Source organism: Triticum urartu, chromosome 2A, assembly GCF_056163025.1.
Source record: "Triticum urartu cultivar PI428250 chromosome 2A, HENAU_Tu73, whole genome shotgun sequence".
Lineage (NCBI taxonomy): Eukaryota > Viridiplantae > Streptophyta > Magnoliopsida > Poales > Poaceae > Triticum > Triticum urartu.
Genome location: NC_141874.1, coordinates 43,552,057 through 43,570,456, shown reverse-complemented (window position 1 = coordinate 43,570,456; position 18,400 = coordinate 43,552,057). Strand labels below are relative to the sequence as shown.

The window sequence follows — 18,400 nt, the reverse complement described above, 5'->3', positions numbered from 1 at the left end:
AATTTCCCTCCCAAAAAAGACAAGGCCCGACCAAATAATTTCGCACGCACATATGGTCATAATTTTGAAAAGACAAAGGCCCGACTGTAAGTGTAATTTTAAGGGTGTGTCTAGGGCATATCTCTAGATGTGTCCTAGTTATTGCACATCTAAGTGAGTGAATCAAGCATAAAGAGAAAAAAAAATATTACACGAATCTTGACGTAAGATCAATGACATAAGACTTAGATGTGTAATACTTATGCCACATCTAGATATGCTTTAGTAAAACTGTAATTTTAATTACCACACCTTTTTCCAGCCCACGTTGCCCGACCACTCGTGTAGTCCTGAATCTCAAATTTCCCGACTTAATTAATTAGATGGTCCATTGCCGACCTGTGAACACGACGAGACAAAGACTATGTGTTCCCGCACCCGATGGAGAAACCAAGCTTAATTAACCGTCCTTGCGCACACATCTTGCCAAAAGAGGACCTTAACTAGCTTTATTTTACCTCGTCCGTGCATACGCATCGAACGGCACATGCATGCACAAACAAGGTACTCCTCAGGCTCCTTTGCAGTGCAGCGTAATAAGGGCATCTCCATTGGTAACCCATAAAAAACATCCCGCATCCGTCCATGCGGGCAGGGACTAGTCCACGGATACAGATGCGAGTGGTCGATATCAAACCGTAGCCGCATACATCCGGTCTTCTGGATTTTTTCTCATTCCGACGACCAAGTAGCCGCATGCAAAGGGCACGAAGTTCAAATAGCCACATGCAACACTAGTTAAAATTTTAAAAAGTTCAAATAGTTTTCATCCCAACATTGGTGTACCCTTTCATCACCCACTAATGCTCAATCAGATCCTCCTTGAGCTGCTCGTAAGTTCGTTGATGCCAAAATGGTTGATGCATTTGAATAAACTCCTTGAATGTGGCCGGATTCTGGTCCACAAATTTGATAGAATTACCCATGTTCTCAAATTTCAGAGCTGCGGCAACATCATCACTCTCATCCTGAACGATCATGTTGTGCATGATCACACAACATGTCATCACCTCTCACAAGGTGTCCGAATCCCATTGTCTTGCAGGTCCACAAACAACTGCAAAGCGGGGCTGAAGAATTCCAAATGCCCTTTCGACATCCTTTCTAGCTGCTTCTTGCCTTTGGGAAAAGTGAGCCTTTTTATGGCCAACTGGGTTTGAGATGATGCTGACAAAGCTAGCCCATGAAGGATAGATACCGTCAACCAAATAGTAGCCCATGTTGTACCCATGTCCATTGAAAGTATAGTGGCAAGGATGAGTTTTTTCTTCAGTTAGCCTAGTAGACAACGGTGATCGTTGCAGCACATTCATGTCATCCTGAGACCCGGGCATTGCCAAAGAAAGCGTGCCAAATCCAAAGATCCTGTCATGCAACTGCTTCAAGAATGATGGCGAGCTTCTTAACATGACCCTGATATTGCCCTTGTAAAGCCTTTGGGAAATTCTTCCATTTTCAATGCATGCAGTCAAGAGATCCAAGCAAACCCGACCACTCTCTTACTTCTGAGATTGCCAGGAGTCTCTTGATGTCTGCCACAGTTGGTTCTCTCAGGTACTGAGGTCCGAACACCTTGACCATGACAGTTGCAAACCTGACCATGGCATCTCCATATGTGCTCTCAAACATCCGTAGGTACTCGTCCCATGAATCAACGGCCGTACCATATGCAAGCATCCGGAGTGCGGCCATGCACTTCTGGTAACCAGAGAAGCTAATCGTTCCCACGACATCATTCTTCAGGATGAAGTAGTCATCATTGGACCGGACGCCATGGTACAAACGATCGAAGACGGTCTTGTGCATCCGAAAACACCGGCGAAAATGGCCAGCGAAGAGTGTATCGAGGGCAAAGTAGTCGGCCATCAGTGTCAAATGCCTGCACGTCCTGTTGCGGTTGAGCACTCGATGGCCCTTGACCGAACCCTTGAAATTGAGAACATACTCCTCCGCACGCTCCGCGTCTTCAAGGACCGCCTGCATCATCGCCGTCTCATTGTAGTACTCCTCCTCGTCCGACGAGCCATCGGAGGACTCAACATACTGCTCGTATATGTACTCCAGATTGGAATCCATTGCTACAAAGAAAAAGGGAAACTATTTTCAGCTCCGACGATTGATCGAACTGTTGCTGGGCATGGTAGAGGATGGTATCTGGCGGGGCGGTCGGAGGACAGGGGGTTGAACGAAGAGGGCGGACGAGCGGCGGGGAGCCCTACTGGATCGCTGGAGGTGACGAAGACAAAGATTTTTGGCAGGGGTGTGGCGTGGTGGCCGGGGTGGTGTAGCGGCGGTGACGGCAAGAGAGAAAGAATGAAGGAGAGAGAGGGGGGAGGATGGAGTCGCGGGGTCTAGGAAGGATTTTGGGTGGGCTTGGGGTGTCGGATTCATACGTTTCGCATATCCGGACTCCCGTAAATCTCCCTCATTTTTGTCTCTGTTTTGCGGGAAAAATTGCGTCCAAGCCGCCCTGCAGATCGATACAGGACCGAGTTGGATGCCTTTCACGGTCCGAACGATTGCGAAAGATTTACGGATCCGCCTTGCTGCCCTAAGCCCGTGTAAATGCACGCAGATTACACGCGACAAATTAAGCAGGTACGGGCCTGCCTATATTAGCTATCACTTTCAGTACACTGGAACCTTGCTAGGGCTGCTAAATGTCTGCGAGAACTTTTCTCATGCATAGCGCGTGAGAGTGAGAGGTACGTACGTAGGAGTACTATATACGCATGAGGTATGGCCACTTGTCTCCGGCCCGCGTTTAATTTGCTGGGTTTTTAGTCTGCCGTCCATGTAGGAAAAAACGCAGAGGGCGGCCAGGGTTTTCAAAGCCTCCTACCTACCTGCTGCCCACTGATGATTAGCACGACCAGGCTGTTCATTACATTGCCTGGCCTATGGGGTGATCTTGATTTTTTCTTTCCGGCATGAGAATACACCACCTTGGAATTTCAACAGTGTGGGGCAACTCCTAAAGCAAATGTACTTTGGACCGATCATGGGGTGATTTAATCGGCATCAGGCGCCAACTCATTCATGCTGCAGCCGCGGGGACATGTATATTCATATACTTTAACGCTTTGATTAGGTTTCACTAATAACTTCCTATGGAGTACTTATTCAATGTGGACAATTACTTTTAACGGGTATTTTTCATCAATTTCTGAATGCCCCTTATTAAGGGAGGAAATTGCAGGTCATTTCACTCAGTGAAGGTATGTTGTGCAATCTGTATGCGCCAATGGTCTAGAAAATTGTTGGAAGTTCAGCGAAAACCATGAAAATTACGGGTGCAAATTTATAATCATTTTTATCTAAAAAACAGAATAACTTGTTATCTATTTCTACAAAATAATTCCATAATTACTATTGTTTTTGAATCGCAATTAATCTTTTAGCCGCGATAGATGTTTTTCCAGTTTTGAAATTAAAATACAATCTCTTTTGTCTCACTATATCTATTCCCACCCGGCCATTGTTGCAATAAATTTAGATTTTTTTTAATATAAGACAACCTTAGAAATGATACTGTAACCCATAGTTAATCCAAAGCAAATTAAGAAATACCACAATAATGTTGTTCACAATTTTCTCAATAGATAGATATACTCAAATGAGCTTCTCAAGATTCGGGACAAATATATGAAAATGAATAAGTTATTTTATAATTAGTAGAAACATAAAATTAATTAATGAATGTGAAACTTAATGATTCAATAATATTAATTTATGGTTTAGTGGATAAGCTTTACAATATTGAGTGTAATTTATTTTATATCCTGAAAAATGCAATATTTTCAGCAAAAGTAATTTGGATGAATAATATAACTGTGCATATTGTCATCAAAACAATTTTCCTTTTGATATTTTAAACCTTTTGAGTTAAGAAGACCATTGAGAGAGGCGTTATGGTGGCTGCACTACATTAAGGCCGATATCTGGGCCGTGTGTAATATCGCTGTGATGCGTGCTGCTTTGCTTCCATTTTCTTATACACTCGCTATTAAGCAATACATCAGTGCCATGGCCTCCAGTGCTGTATTTGTACACGGGCATGTTGTCCATGGCTGTTGCATCCTGTGGTTGAGTGCGCAGAGAGCACACCTTTTACAGTTTTTACAGTTGAGACATGACTACTCGCTGCGCCGTGAACAGTGCGGTTTAGACGGTGACCGTGTAGACGGGACTGCAAAGAGTCGGTTAGGGGTTAGATCGATGACTGAAGAAATCTAAACCAATCCAAACCAAAACATGTCATTACGTGAAAGACGCAAAAGCATTCGTATTTGGCATGCTTACACTTAGAATTGACATGATTTAAACAAGAACATACTACATGATTAAAGCTAAACAGAGATATGTCCACCGGCACGTGTGCCAACATGTATATAAAAAGCTGGATAAACACTACACTAATCTAGGCTAAGCTCGCATCTATTTGGCACATGAGCAGTAAAAAGATTCATGTCCATGTTAGAAGTAAGATGGCGATGATGATCATGATGAGTATGGTTCGCACACATGGTGACCGAATTAATCCCATGTAGTACTTCCCCATGACTCCTTCCCTTTTGAACTGTGCGGGGCCCTGCTGTGCCGACTCGTCTACATGAGCTGCCGCTGCTTAATTCTGGCAATATAGGAGCCTGAAAAAGTTACGACGCTGAAATACAGCAGATGCCTGCCTGCATGGCGCTGATCAAGACAACGACAGACGCCACAGATTTTGGCCTCCATGTAGCGCGACCACCAAACAACATCTTCGATGTGAAATCTGCTAATTCGACCTCATATATTTTCGTTTTAGTTAACACGTTTGTAATATGGAAGTAAAAATAATAATGCTAGTACAAACATATTTTCTATCCCGGTGCTAACTATACACATATTTTTATACTAAACTTTCATATTTTCTAATTTTTTAATCAAAGCACAATGTAAACAAATATATTTTTCTATACTTAATTAGTTGGCATATTTAATCACACAACAATATGAATAATAACTGTAATACTTTTTGTTATCTAGTTGCATTGCATTTAACAAAAGAATTATTTTCCTAAATTTAAGTTAAATGTTGTAACAAGAGTTCATTGTGGACTACATTTTCACAATTGCATAAATTATATATCTTGTAAATATATATGGTATATTTAAGTATTTAAAATATCATAATAGATATCTTTGACGTTTATTGTCTAACAAATATCTTTATGGCGATTCCTACTATATTACTGGGTAACTATATTTATGAAAAGTTATAGATTGTAAAATGAACCAATTTGCAAACATTCATTGCATGTTGGTTTAGTAAAAAGTTGACGACATGTGCGGTACACTTTACTTGGTACTGAAGTAAAGGCATTTAAAAAAATTACCGATAAAATAAAATGACGTCAATTTTGCTTTTATGAGTATTCGATTTGATTGTTTGATATGCTAACCTAGAAGATGCTTGGATTTATCTATTGTATACGAAGAGCTCAAGTTGTAGATAAAATTTTAAAATATAAAAGCAGTTAACATTGATTTTAGTACAGCATGCAAGACATCCATCAGAGAGAGATTAGTAACCTAACTAAACTCATAATCGCCGAGTAGATTGGTCTAATTTCTAGGTGGTACATACTCTTGTAATTCTATGCCTTTTATTTTTTTCGCACATATTCAGTAGTCTTTTGAATGCAATATATAATATTATGGTGGCTGCAAATATAATTTACTGTCTACCCCCACCCCTTAGGGGCCAGGGCTCCATGATTTCTTGGCCTATGGGATGGCCCTGCCGAAATTATTTTAATTAACTTCATCTTTTTGTGAAAAGTCCAAAGGTGATTAAAGTCGACCAATCCTTACAAGGCCATCCTTACAAAAACTAAAGACTGCATACCAATCCTTGGGAAGATTTAGTCTGTCTTCCTCCTGCACTCGCTGGTGACGCGTCATGAGTGAAAACTAATGTCGTATCTAGACCTTAGAAACACCATTGGAGCCAGAGAAACATTGTTGATGTGGTTCCCAAAAGATACCAATCACAATGTTCTGGGAAATAGATTGCCACCCTGGAGCAGACGACAATGAAGATGGCTGGACGACCACCCCAGGCCCGGTGAGACAGATGTTGGGAGAAATAATCTTAGAAGCTCCCCGACAATGCCAAAGCTGGCCAAACGCCACAATTAGTAGAAGGAGCCAGAGGACCAAGACACGAAGTGGTGTTGTCCAAATCGGCCGAAGACACCTTCGAAGATGACCGCATAACACGAAGACACAATGTGATCCACCACTCAAGAAGAGAGTGACCAGATGATCCCCGACCCTTCTCCACGCTACGGACGAGGTGGACCAGGAGTCGGAGAAGCATCATTCTTGATCCCTATGGTATAGCCATCCCCGCCACCACAGTGTCGCTGCCGGGGAACGAAACTCTAATCCTAAGAGACCTAACTATAACACTGCAACGCAGATCTGGAGTCCCCACCCCCTCGTACAGCCGGAGCGGTATGCGGAGGAGTAGGGGACCCGTGGCCTCGCCGGCGGGGAGCAGTGGCGGCTAGGTTTCTTGTGAAAGTGGCGGCTTAGTCGTGCCTGCCTGGGACTGCATTAGTTCAGCAGATTGACTTTATCCAAGATCAAAATATTTATGATATTTCTAAAATGTTGTGATATTGAACAACCTAGCTAGTCTTCTCCGGAATTTACTATGTACAAGTGTGGAAATTTCCGTGCTGCTAGACCAAAACATACAAATTTTGTCACGAAGAAGCTACCTAGCTACAACAACTCTCGTCTTATACAATTTTCCACAATCAGTTACTATTTACTTTACGCGTGCAGGAGCTGGACAACTAGCACATCAAAAGTAATCAACAAGGCACGAAGGATTCCATGTGCAAGTGTACTTTGTTTACAGAAAGGGAGAGGCGGTGTGGGGGCAGTACCCCCGCTAGGCTACGAAATTTCGATTTGAAGCGGCCAACCAGCAAAGCGGAGGTGATTGAAACCAAACAAGCGCAAGCCTACACTTTGACTTCTTAGAGCATCCACATCGTCGTCTCTCTCATCTCTCTCTGATCGATCAACTGTCTGCTGTCAGTGTTATATATTTTTCTGCCCTCCTTTGTTGCCTTGTGCTGGCTTAGCTCTGGCCTCTCTCTTCCCCTCCCCTCAAGCTTAGCCACAGCCATAGCCATAGCCACCCCTCCTCCTCCTTGCTTTCTGTGCCCTCCAACAATATATCTTCTCCCGGAAGGCAGTGGTTCCTCTGTCTTCTAGCTAGCCAAGCTCAGAGCTGCCTGCCTCGACGCTTCGTCTGCTAGCTAGCTCAGGCTCGGAGTGTTTAACAAAGGAGGGTTAGGAGGAGCAGCTAGCTAGCAGCAGTGGGATTCGGTAGCGGCTGCTAGGTGTCGCCGCTGCGTTGTATCTAGCTTTGTTTCTTCCTCCTTCTCCTCATCTTCTTCTTCCTCGCGTCGATATATCAATCCATCTTCTCACCTGATGGGGAGGGCGCCGTGCTGCGACAAGAACAACGTGAAGAAAGGGCCATGGTCGCCGGAGGAGGACGCCAAGCTCAAGGAGTTCATGGACAAGCACGGCACCGGCGGCAACTGGATCGCCCTCCCGCAGAAAGCAGGTGTGTGTGTGTGAGCTTCCTGCCTTGTAGATTTCTGATGCATGTGTGTGCTGGTTTTGGTACTTTGGTTTGTGTAAGGTTATGGGTCACCCTGCTGGCCTGTCTTAACTTCTCTTGATTTATTTGCAGATGAGATTTCTTCTTCCTCTCTTGAATTTGTCCTTGATTTGCTTCTGTCTTTTCTTCTTGACTTGGGGATGATCAGTTGAAATTTGGATGATTTTTGTTTCTCACGCGTCTAGAACAAATGGTCCCTAATTAAGCATGTCATCATTGTCATGACCCATGAGTCTCTCTACTCTAGTAGTCTGGATAGAGACATCTCTCTCAAAGTCGAAATGCCGTCGTCTTTTGTGGCAACTTCTTCTTTTCCAATCTATCCGGTTTATCATTTCCCCCTAATCAATTAGGAGTACATTCACTCTACATAACAGGATCACCAAACACTTGTTCCATGTTTTTAGGAACCAAAAAGGCACTTGTGGTTAATCATCTCTACTTCTTAGTTTGTTTCTCTCACAAACGCGCGCACCCATTTCTCCTTGGACTTTACTAGCAGCATACAGTTTTCCAGTTTGATGCACCTACAATAACTAATGCTATGACTCCTGAATTCCATTTCTCAGACGTCTAATTTTGTGTTTTTTCTGTTATCTCTGGTTAATCATATGCTACCTATTGTTTTTATTCCCCATTTGTTCAGTATTGAACAATGAACTTCTAGCTTAATTAGACATTTCTAATGGCCTTAATTTGTTTTCACAATTAGGGTTGAGAAGATGTGGCAAAAGCTGCAGGCTTAGATGGCTAAACTACCTGAGGCCTAACATTAAGCATGGGGAGTTCACCGAGCATGAAGATAGGGTCATCTGCAGCATGTATGCAAGCATAGGAAGCAGGTACCCGAGACTGTTCTTCTTCTCTCTCTTAAGAGCATGCATGTTCTCTCACATTGTTTTGAAGCACACCCAAGTTGAAAACAATTATGAGAAATTCATGAATATATGGTTATTTATGTTAGTCCTCAAATTTCCAGCCGAGAATATGACTATCTGTGGCCTGTCTACAAAATTCCTCCTGTCAATGTTTTCTTCCATGCAGGATAAAACAAAATATTTTTTGGATAAAATTTGCAGATTTTCATGTTAAGAAAAAATTAGTTACCAAAATATCCCTAACACATGCATGACAGTTTCTGCTCCCTAGAAGAATCTCCCACAAAAGATATGTTTTCCCTATCTTGTGCTCAGAGCTTAAGATCCAAAACTATCATAGATCTAGGTAGAAGCATACTCATCAACACCACTAATGTGATTTCTGTATAAAGAAAGTAAGCTCTTGCATAGTTACATTACCCCCAAAAAGGAAACAAAACCTAGCAATAGCTCAAGCATGCAGCACAACTATGAACTATCTACTGCAGATCGATTAGCCGATTAGCATTACTCATTCTGTGGTACAATCCAGGTGGTCGATCATCGCGTCGCAGCTCCCCGGCCGGACGGACAACGACATCAAGAACTACTGGAACACCAAGCTGAAGAAGAAGCTCATGGGCTCCACCACCATGGCGGGCGCCGGCCCTCCGCCGCGCGCGCCACGGCAGAACCATCACCAACACCGGCCGGTCTTGCTGCCCTACTCATCGTCGCCCCACTCCAACTACAGCAACTTCTTCCCCGGTGCCGGCGCGCTCCTCCAGCAGTCCGCGGAACCCCTAACCCTACAACCACAAGACCACTACATGCTCGGAAGCTCAGGCTCCCTGAACCCCATGGGCAACAGCAACGGCGCCTCCGCGGTACAGCTGCAGCTGCTGCACGCAACGACGGCCCACCGGCAGCTGCAGGTGAAGGAGGAATGCGGCAGCGGCGGCGCCATGATCGCGTTCGGCTGTGGCGACCAGCAGAGCTGCAGCTCGTCCGACGGGACGCAGTACGGCGGAGGCCAGTACGTGCACGGCGGCCGCCACCACGGGAAGGAGATGAGCTTCGACAACAACAACGGGTACAGCGCCTACGGAGTGTACGGCAACGGCGCCGGCGCGGTGGAGCAGGAGCACAAGCTGTCGTTTCAGCTGCAGCACCAGCAGGAGCAGCAGCAGGCTCAGCTGGACTACAGCTACGAGGAGATCAAGCAGCTCCTGATGACGGCGGCGGCGAGCGGCGCCGACGGCCTGATCCACGACTCGGAGCTGATCGGCGCGCACGCAGCCGCGGCCGCCGCCGGAAAGCTGACGATGATGTAAAAACCAGAGTAATTAAGGATCAGGACGTACGTACGCACGCACGTAAAGAAGGTCATCAAGAGGTCGAATTGAAGAAGGTGTGTGTTAATTTCTACTGCTCGCGCGATCTTTTTTCCTCGTTTCTTTTATGTTTTGCTTTGATCCGTGTAGTGAAGTGGATTAAACGCTCCCGTGTCACGGCTGCATGCATGCAGATGCACGTGGCTGACAGCCTAGCTGCGCTGTGCCGCTGTGTGTGTATGTGGGCGTGACATGGGATCAAGATTCTCTCTCTCCTCTCTCCCTCTCTCTCTCTCTCTCTCTTACTTGCTGTTACTGTTGTTGTACCTCTCTCTCTCTCTCATCTTTGTCAGCAAAAGGTATAGTGTTATGAAGTTCATATAAGTACTGTGAAAACTGACAGTGTTTGTTTGGCCAGTCCTTGACTCTCATAGCTTGGTGTGATACCACCCTACTCCATCATGGGTGTGTCCATTTCTTCTCCATGCATGCATGTGTGTGCGCGCGCGCTAGCTTCGATGTGATGTGTCTGACACCCTGAATGTACTATATGATACGATCTCTCCCGGTCTCTCTCATTCACTCACTCACTCACCTGTTGATGCTGCAATGCAATGCATAGGAGTACGTAGGAGTAGGACAGCGAGAGCGCATGTGAAGGCTCACAAGTTGCGAAGCATACACGGATTAAACTTTGTCGAGAACGTCGATTCATGTCTCGTGCATTTTTCTTCTCATACCGTTCGTCTTGTAGCCAAGATTCCATCAAACTTTGCCATGAATGTGGCAGTGATTACTTGTTTCATTTCACTGTGTTTGTTTGGCCATGAATATGGAACATCCATATTTTTCTAGCAGCTTCTCTGACCTAGACATGTTTTCTCTAATTATTATAAAAAGGCTACATGAAATCACATGTCACGCGATCGGTGGATTAGGTCCACCGCATAGAGTTTACACAAGATTTTGGGATGCTGCCGCTAGACATCCTATATGGATGGTCTCGGGTTTTCTTTTTCTCATTTTCGATAAAAGATGAAATGGCCACAAGAAGGTACTCCCCTAATGTCAAAAACGTTCTTATATTTTGGGACGGAGGAAGTATGTATTACCAAACCGGAGACAGCGGGAGCAGCCAATTGAACTAAATAGTGACAAAAACGCAGTGCAAAGTTTTTGCCTCTTGCCAAAAATTATGGAGATGGCAAGAAAAATATGAAAACAGAAATGAAAAACAAAATGGGAGCGTACTCAGAAAGTTTCTTTTGGAAACAGAAAGAAAATGGAACAACGTTTTCCGATGAAAAACATACATGCAAATCCCCCCCCCCCCCAACGTTTTCCGATGAAAAACATACATGCAAAAATCCTCCTTTTTCTTATTTATATAAGTAGCACATGCCAAATCAACCCATATACACCTTTGGACCTACTCAGTCCTATCACCCAAAAACATAATCCTTCCTCAGCTCCTACTTCTCGTGATCCAGTTCTTCCCTAACAATGGTCTTCATTTTATTGGACTTTTAATATATGCACAATACTAACTTACTATATATCCATGATATATCATAGTATCTGTAGTTGTAAGTATTAGCATTGGAATCTCTTGGTTGGTTTATTTTATTTTTGGTTCAAGAGGTTTTTTAGTTCCGGCGAATTTAATTTGTTTCATATTTATTTGCACATAGTATTCGTTTCCGCCACTACCCGCTTCCCTATTTTTATCTGGGATTTTAGTGTTCTTTTCCAGCATCAATACAAAATGTGGAAACAAATGTGGCAACACACAATTACGTCTGTTTCTGCTCTCATTTTCATCCCAAAGTCATCCCATCGAATTTACCATGTGAAACTAAAAAAGAAGACAACGGTAGAAGAGAAAAAAAAAGGAAAACACTCCCAAAGCTCTAGGAGAACGGGAGGTGTTCGTTTTTAGATGTCCTTTTGAGTTTTGTGAGGGTTTGTATCCCGCTCAGAAAGATGAGGTGGTGGCAGCTTCCTGAAGATGGAATAAGATTCTCCTTGCCTAGCCTCCGTCCCGGTGATGCGTCTAGCATCTTCGGTGGGCGTATGGAGGTGTGTCTCCGGTGTATTTGTCCTTGGTGGATTTGTTTAGATCTGGTCGTAATTTGTTTACGTTCGTGTGTCTTTCAGTTGGATCCTTCCGATCTACACTACTCTTCAACATCGGCGGTTGCTATGCCCTGGTCCTATTGGGCCTTAGCACGTCGACTTTCCGGATGTCTACTACAACAAGTTTTCCCCTGCTCCGACGAGGGAGAAGCGATGACGGCGGCGCGCCTTTGACTGGCTTCATTGCTTGTACTTGTCGTTAGGTTCCGTAGACCTAGATGTGATTATGTTAGTTATGGTGTTCGTTGTACTGTCATGATTAAAAATAAATAGATAGTAAGATTTCTCGGAAAAAAAAAAGCTCCAGGAGAACCCTGACAATCCGATTTTTACGGCTCCTCGCATGCTGCGAGGACAAACTCTTTGCCATGTCCTTCCACGGTCTCGTCACTGTTCACTAGGGAGTACCTACCTATGGCGGTATAGCGCGCGTGTGGACCGGGCCGTACCCGTACCCGTACCCGTACCCGTACGTGGACAGGGCAGCTCCTGTAGTAGTATACTGTCTATCTGAAGCCTGTACACTACTCACCGCGAGAAGCGCGGCTGGCTCTGTCGTTGTCGTCTAAGCGTCAGTGTCAGGCGAGGCGCGCCATTGTTTTGTGGCACTTGCAGACGCAGAAGCTGGCATGCATGGGCGCATGGCGATGCGAGCCTTGCTTGCTAGCTTGCTAGCTAGGGCAGAGCGATCGATGAAAGATTCTGCGTGAGATCGGGGGCGGAAAAGATTCCCCGCGCATCAATGTTTGATTAGTATGCGCGCGCGGCCGGACAGGGTGACAGACATCGCGGAACGACGCGAGGGATATCCGCCTCACTGTCGTCGTCGTCGGTTCATGTGAATAAAACGTTTCTTATGGTTGAAACCTGTATAAAAATGTGTAAATCTCTTCTCTCTGTCTGTCACTGTAATAGGTTCCCTTTAGTATCATGTCCACTTGTGATGTGTATGCTGGTTACCTCTGCCTAGAATTGAATTTTCCATGTCTGACCAGGGCAGCAAAATACTCGAATGATTCTGGGTCCCGGTGTACTCTCTTCTCTTACTAAAACATACGTAGAGAAAAAAACTGCATTACTAGGTATTATAAGATTTCAAAACCTACCAATATAAAATTTTGCAAAATATATGTCAGTCTGTGACCTTAGTAAAAAAAACAGTGCCATAGTTCATTCTCACATTTTCATTTTGATACGGTTACAAATGGTCATATGATTTCATGGAGGAAAAAAAAATCTGCGATGGACTCTATGGAATTTACATAGGAACATTTTTTCTTGCTAAGTGGGTTCTGGACTTCTGGTGTAGCCGCTCCAAAAAAAATTCCTTACACTTAACCCGCTTCTGCTTTCAACACATCAAGTGCCATATATATACCCTCCACAATGCAAGCCGACACATACGTGGCCCGTGAAGCGAGATGTTGAGGTATGCGGAGGTCATCCATGAGATCCACAGAAATATCCATGGTGATACAGAAATTATATGTGTGAAAATTGATAGAGCTCAAAGCTCTTCTAGTCATGATCCTACCATGGTCTGGCTGGGGTCCTATCCAGCAAAACTTGAACCCACCAAATTATATTGGTTCATCCCACCTAGTCTGCCAAACTTCATAAAGGGGGTGTACCCAAGCACACATCGATTAAAAATCTCCCTATTTCCCCTCAAAATAACTTAAAACAATAATTGCACATGACATCTCTAAGTAAGTCTTCAGAACAGCTATTACATGAAATTTTCCATGCGTACCACTGAAAACGTTTTGCTGTCAAAAGCCATGCATGCAGAAACCAAGAAGGATCCGTAGGCACATGCTTGCAAGCGAGCCAATCAATCATTCCAAGAAGAAGGCATCAACTTTGCTAGTGCTACGGATGTAAAAGAGATCCCTGTCATTTGTTAGGTACGATCGAGCTGTGAGACGGAAGAGCACGTACGTAATAACTTTTTATAAAAAGGTTGGCACTGACAGTTCATGAATTGGATATAGCTGGTCTCGTCGTGCATCGTCCTAGCCGTCTCAAATTGGTCAACTTGCACATCAGTCATTCTAGAGTATCTTATCCATTGGAAAAATGTCCCCAGTGTGATAGAGTACTAGCAAAGTCTCGTGAAAGGAAGAACGGTCGTCTGGGTAACTGAGCACTACTATGGTAGTACTAGATGTTAAGCCCTGGTGCACACATTTTGAGGTGCATATATGCAGACACGACTGTGTTTAGTCTCAATGCAAAAATGTTATTGTCAAGCATTGTCTGTAATTTGTGATTGCAACTTCTTATTTTTTTTTTTTCTCTCATCACAGTTATGGTGTGTGTCGACATTTGTCCTAAGTCAAACGTTCTTAAGTTTGGCCATGTTTATAGAACAAATTACTCATATCCACAACATCAAATATATATAGTACAAAAATATATATGTTATGATGAACCTAATGAAACTAATTTGGCGTTTCAGATGATGGTATATATTTTCCTATGGACTCAGTCAAACTTAAACTAGCTAGTTTGACTTAGGACAAATCGAAAACTTCAAGAATTTTGGAATGAAAGGAGTAGCAAGCTAACGTCTCCTCTAGTTTTTTAAATATCTTATTTGAACATGATAATATTGAATATTTCAGGCATAGATAATTTTATCCAAATGCAACAGTAAAATAAACTCCAAATTATAGTATAACTGTAAAATAAATAATAATAACCGGATCTCACGTTTTGGGTCCCTACCGTTGTGTCCCTAATAAATACCTTCCTCTTTTCCTTCTTGAAGAAACTAGAATAACTTCAAAAACTAATCAACAACTTCTACTAATGTCTTGTAGGAGTAGAACTTAAGAGTGAATTAGTGTCAATCAAGGACCTTGGCTATTCCAAAAAGTTAAATGCTCAAAAGTGAATGATAGTACAAATATGTATACCCTATTTTTTTTTGTAGACTAAGTTGGACGTTCATTTACCAGATCGTAGCAAACAATGTGCCATATGGGTTGCTAATTAAATTTCCTTCATCATGACAATTACTAAATCACAGCTGCAATGGGCGCGTGCTATACCGGTTCATCGCTGTCGCGTGTTTCCTCATTACCAATTTATCGTGCATGCATAAGTACGCCCTCTGACTGCTAGGCAGAAACAAAGGTCACGTACAAGAGGTACACAACGATGACTATCACTGGTTCTGGTCGTCTGGATGTTCCTTGGCTTTAATACCAAACGTGGTACAACGCATGCATGTAAGGTAACTACAGCTATGACACATGGGAAATGGAGAGGGAACGAGGGATTGCTGATACTAATATGGAAGGGAGTCTTTTCGCCCGCCGTGGTACGTGACGATTCAGAGTCACAAGAGTGCAACTAATGATGCTCTGGCTCACATTTTCGACAGTCGGGTGGCGAGGGCCGAGGGGGGACACCGGTACATATATTTCATACTTCCTCCATCTTAAAATAACCGTCTTTCATTTAGTACAACTTTGTAAAGTTGGATTCCCTCCGTCTGAAATTACTTGTCACGGACCCATTTTTGCGACAAATAATTCCGGACGGAAGGAGTGCTAAATAAAAGACACATATATGGGATGGAGGGAGTACAATTGAGAGTTTTTGGTGCCTGGAAAAGTGTACTGATCTCTACAGATAGCATGCAGATGATTATTATTCTTGTGTCCAAAGAATAACCAAGAAAACTCCAATGTTTCGTTATTTTTTTTTGGCTTTTTTACTGTGTTGCATGTTAGCTAATAGACAAATATGCTTACATGCAGATGTCTCAGGTTAAACTCTATCGCAATTGTATCATCCTGGAAACAATGCAGTATTGAGTGCCCAAAATTTCGTGAACAATGGTAGCAATGCAGTCCTACATATGTTTTCCTTTACTAGGAAATTTGTATGTTCCATTACTTTTTCTTGAAAACGAGTCAAAAGACTTGCCATTTGGAACAAAGTGAAAGCTAGCCGCCTAATTAAGTAGAGAAAAACCGGACGAAACTGTTACAAACCCATCCACATTGCCACAATAGATTACAACAGCAAAACAGAGCACCATCGGCCAACCTGAGTGTCGAGAAGGACACCATGAAGTGCTCCCGGCAAACAACTACACGAAGCCCATGACTGCCCATGCCAACAGTCGGCCACACACGCCAACGAGAGACATCTTCGACTTTGATGCCGATGTTTGCAAGAGAAATAAGCAGGTCTGCGCCAACCGAGCCTTCCGCAATCGATCAACGAGAGCATATGCCATCATCACTGCCTGGACTCACTCCTATGCAGCTCCGACTCGCTCCACCGTTCCTGTACATGCATGGAAATAATAGGATTGCAATATATGGTCTCTGATGCTCTGATGTACACTCTCTCGAAGAATTTGTTACAGGTTCCACCTAACCTAAATTTAGTTTGGTGGTGTGTTGCTGTCAGATCCCACCTATACATATTCAGCCCGAACATGCACAAACTTCTGCAAGCAACGCCATGCGTACGTACAGGTCAACATGCGTTGGCATATTGGAAGCATCCAACTTAGACACCGGTGATTTTCAAACTCAAAGTGAACTGGTTTATATGCTTGTTTAGGACGACAGCCAACGGCAAACGATAGGTCATGTGCTTAATTAAGTTGTTAGATTAGACTGAGATCGCATTAAGAAGCTAAGTAACGCCAACAAGCTTCGAACAAATGAAAACAAAATGATTATGATGACACGGCTACTCTACCTATACAACATACTGTAGTTGTTGGCCAACTCTAATCCTCGAAAGAGACCCGGCTCAACGAAGCATATGCATGAACCCATTCATGCCAATTTGCCAACAACATGATGACTAGCTAGTTACACAACACACTTATATAGTCCTGTACGTGCTTTAATTACATTTCTGTATATTAGAATCTGTATTTTGTCTTCCCATTTTCATTTTTGCATGGTTGATCTTCTGACTTGGAGCAAGAGTCAAGGCATCTGGCTAGGGCTTATACACACCAACGAATGCAGCTCACCAAACACACCTCATGGCATAGGAAAATGAGCAGATCTATTTGTGAAATTTTGTGCGAAACCATGCATGTTTGCTTTGGCATTATTGTTGTGGGTGTCACCAATATACTCAGTTCCAAATTAAGGAAGAAGGAGAGAAGAACCTTGTGGTTGTTGCAGCCACAGCGACGGTGTTTTTGTGAGAGGAACCAAATAATGTTTGGCAAGTGCTGTTTGCATTGACCTCTTACCTTTCCACATATGCTTCGAGACTGTTGCCGGCCGTCAGCATTTGATTTAGTCTACGATCGATCAGCACTACTGTATACTATTATGCAACAGCAAGTCCAATCCAAAAGATTACTCTACTGACTCAATCCATGGATGATTTGCTGGTTGCATCATAATAATATTTTGTAGCCCCTGGTTTGGCATTCGTAGCATTGAGAGGCAAAGAGTGAACAAATGACAATGAAAAGAAAAATAGTTGCATGCAGAGCCTAAACACATAAACCATAGACTTTTCTCCTAATTTGTGCTTTATGAGGATTCTCCTGGTGCACATGCTTGCAATTAAAGGTTGGGATTGCCGCATCATGAAGGTTCCAACTTTGTTCTAACATCCTTGAAACTGAAACCCATCTCTACAAGGATTGCCCTTTCATCATTCACATTCTAGCGATAGGCTTTTGCTTCGTCACCTGACACAACCTCCGGGAGCTCGTTATCCCTGTTGTCCCCTGTTGTCTCTAACTAATGCGGGCATGCGGCGACATTCTCAAGACAACGACAAAGATCATAAGGCGTTGAGAAGGTGATCCTCTAATATCATGTATATATTCACATATGAAGACTAAGGGCCTATTCGGTAGTCCTCCCCAGCCTCAAACTCCTCGACTCCTCAGCCCGTAACCAGCTGCTAGCTTCTCGTAGAAATCCTGGAGTTTGGAAACCGTTCGGGACATTAGCTTCTCAATCATTAGCGCTCACATGGGCTGCCAGCCCATTAGGCTTGGATGTAGCTAGGCTTGGTACGAAGAGAGATGGTCTTGCAGCCCAATTAGCTCGTTTTCTCCTCTTCAGCCCAACAAGAAGAGAAGAGGGGATGGCCTACGAGTCAGGAGGGAGAGAGATTATGATTAGTTGCTCGCGAACCGGTACGCAATGTCACTTGGCGGTGGCACAATCATGTAATTCTTTTTAAATCCCGCTTCCCAGTTTCTGCGGAGCCACGTTTTGCCAACTCCATGACTCCTTTGATTTTGCATGCAGTTTCTAACCAGCTTCTCGTTCCAAAAGTCAGGAGTTGACCCGTTCGGCTGGACTCCGGGCTAGAGATGAGGATTTGAGAAG

The 18,400-nt window shown here is 43.7% G+C and overlaps 2 protein-coding genes across 2 annotated transcripts; one reads left to right on the top strand and one right to left on the bottom strand.

Annotated features, from left to right (window-relative positions):
- Nucleotides 1-1,494: 1,494 nt before the first annotated feature.
- LOC147983471 (uncharacterized) lies at nucleotides 1,495-2,115 on the bottom strand. The gene has a single exon (XM_087540740.1). It carries the CDS (start codon nucleotides 2,113-2,115, stop codon nucleotides 1,495-1,497), a length of 621 nt encoding a protein of 206 aa, XP_087396866.1.
- A 5,028-nt stretch (nucleotides 2,116-7,143) lies between these two features.
- On the top strand, nucleotides 7,144-10,340 carry LOC125540810 (uncharacterized). The gene is made up of 3 exons (XM_048704365.2): nucleotides 7,144-7,675; nucleotides 8,445-8,574; nucleotides 9,143-10,340. The coding sequence occupies exons 1-3, from the start codon at nucleotides 7,540-7,542 to the stop codon at nucleotides 9,921-9,923; spliced, it is 1,047 nt and encodes a 348-aa protein (XP_048560322.2). The 5' UTR covers nucleotides 7,144-7,539; the 3' UTR covers nucleotides 9,924-10,340.
- Nucleotides 10,341-18,400: the final 8,060 nt, after the last annotated feature.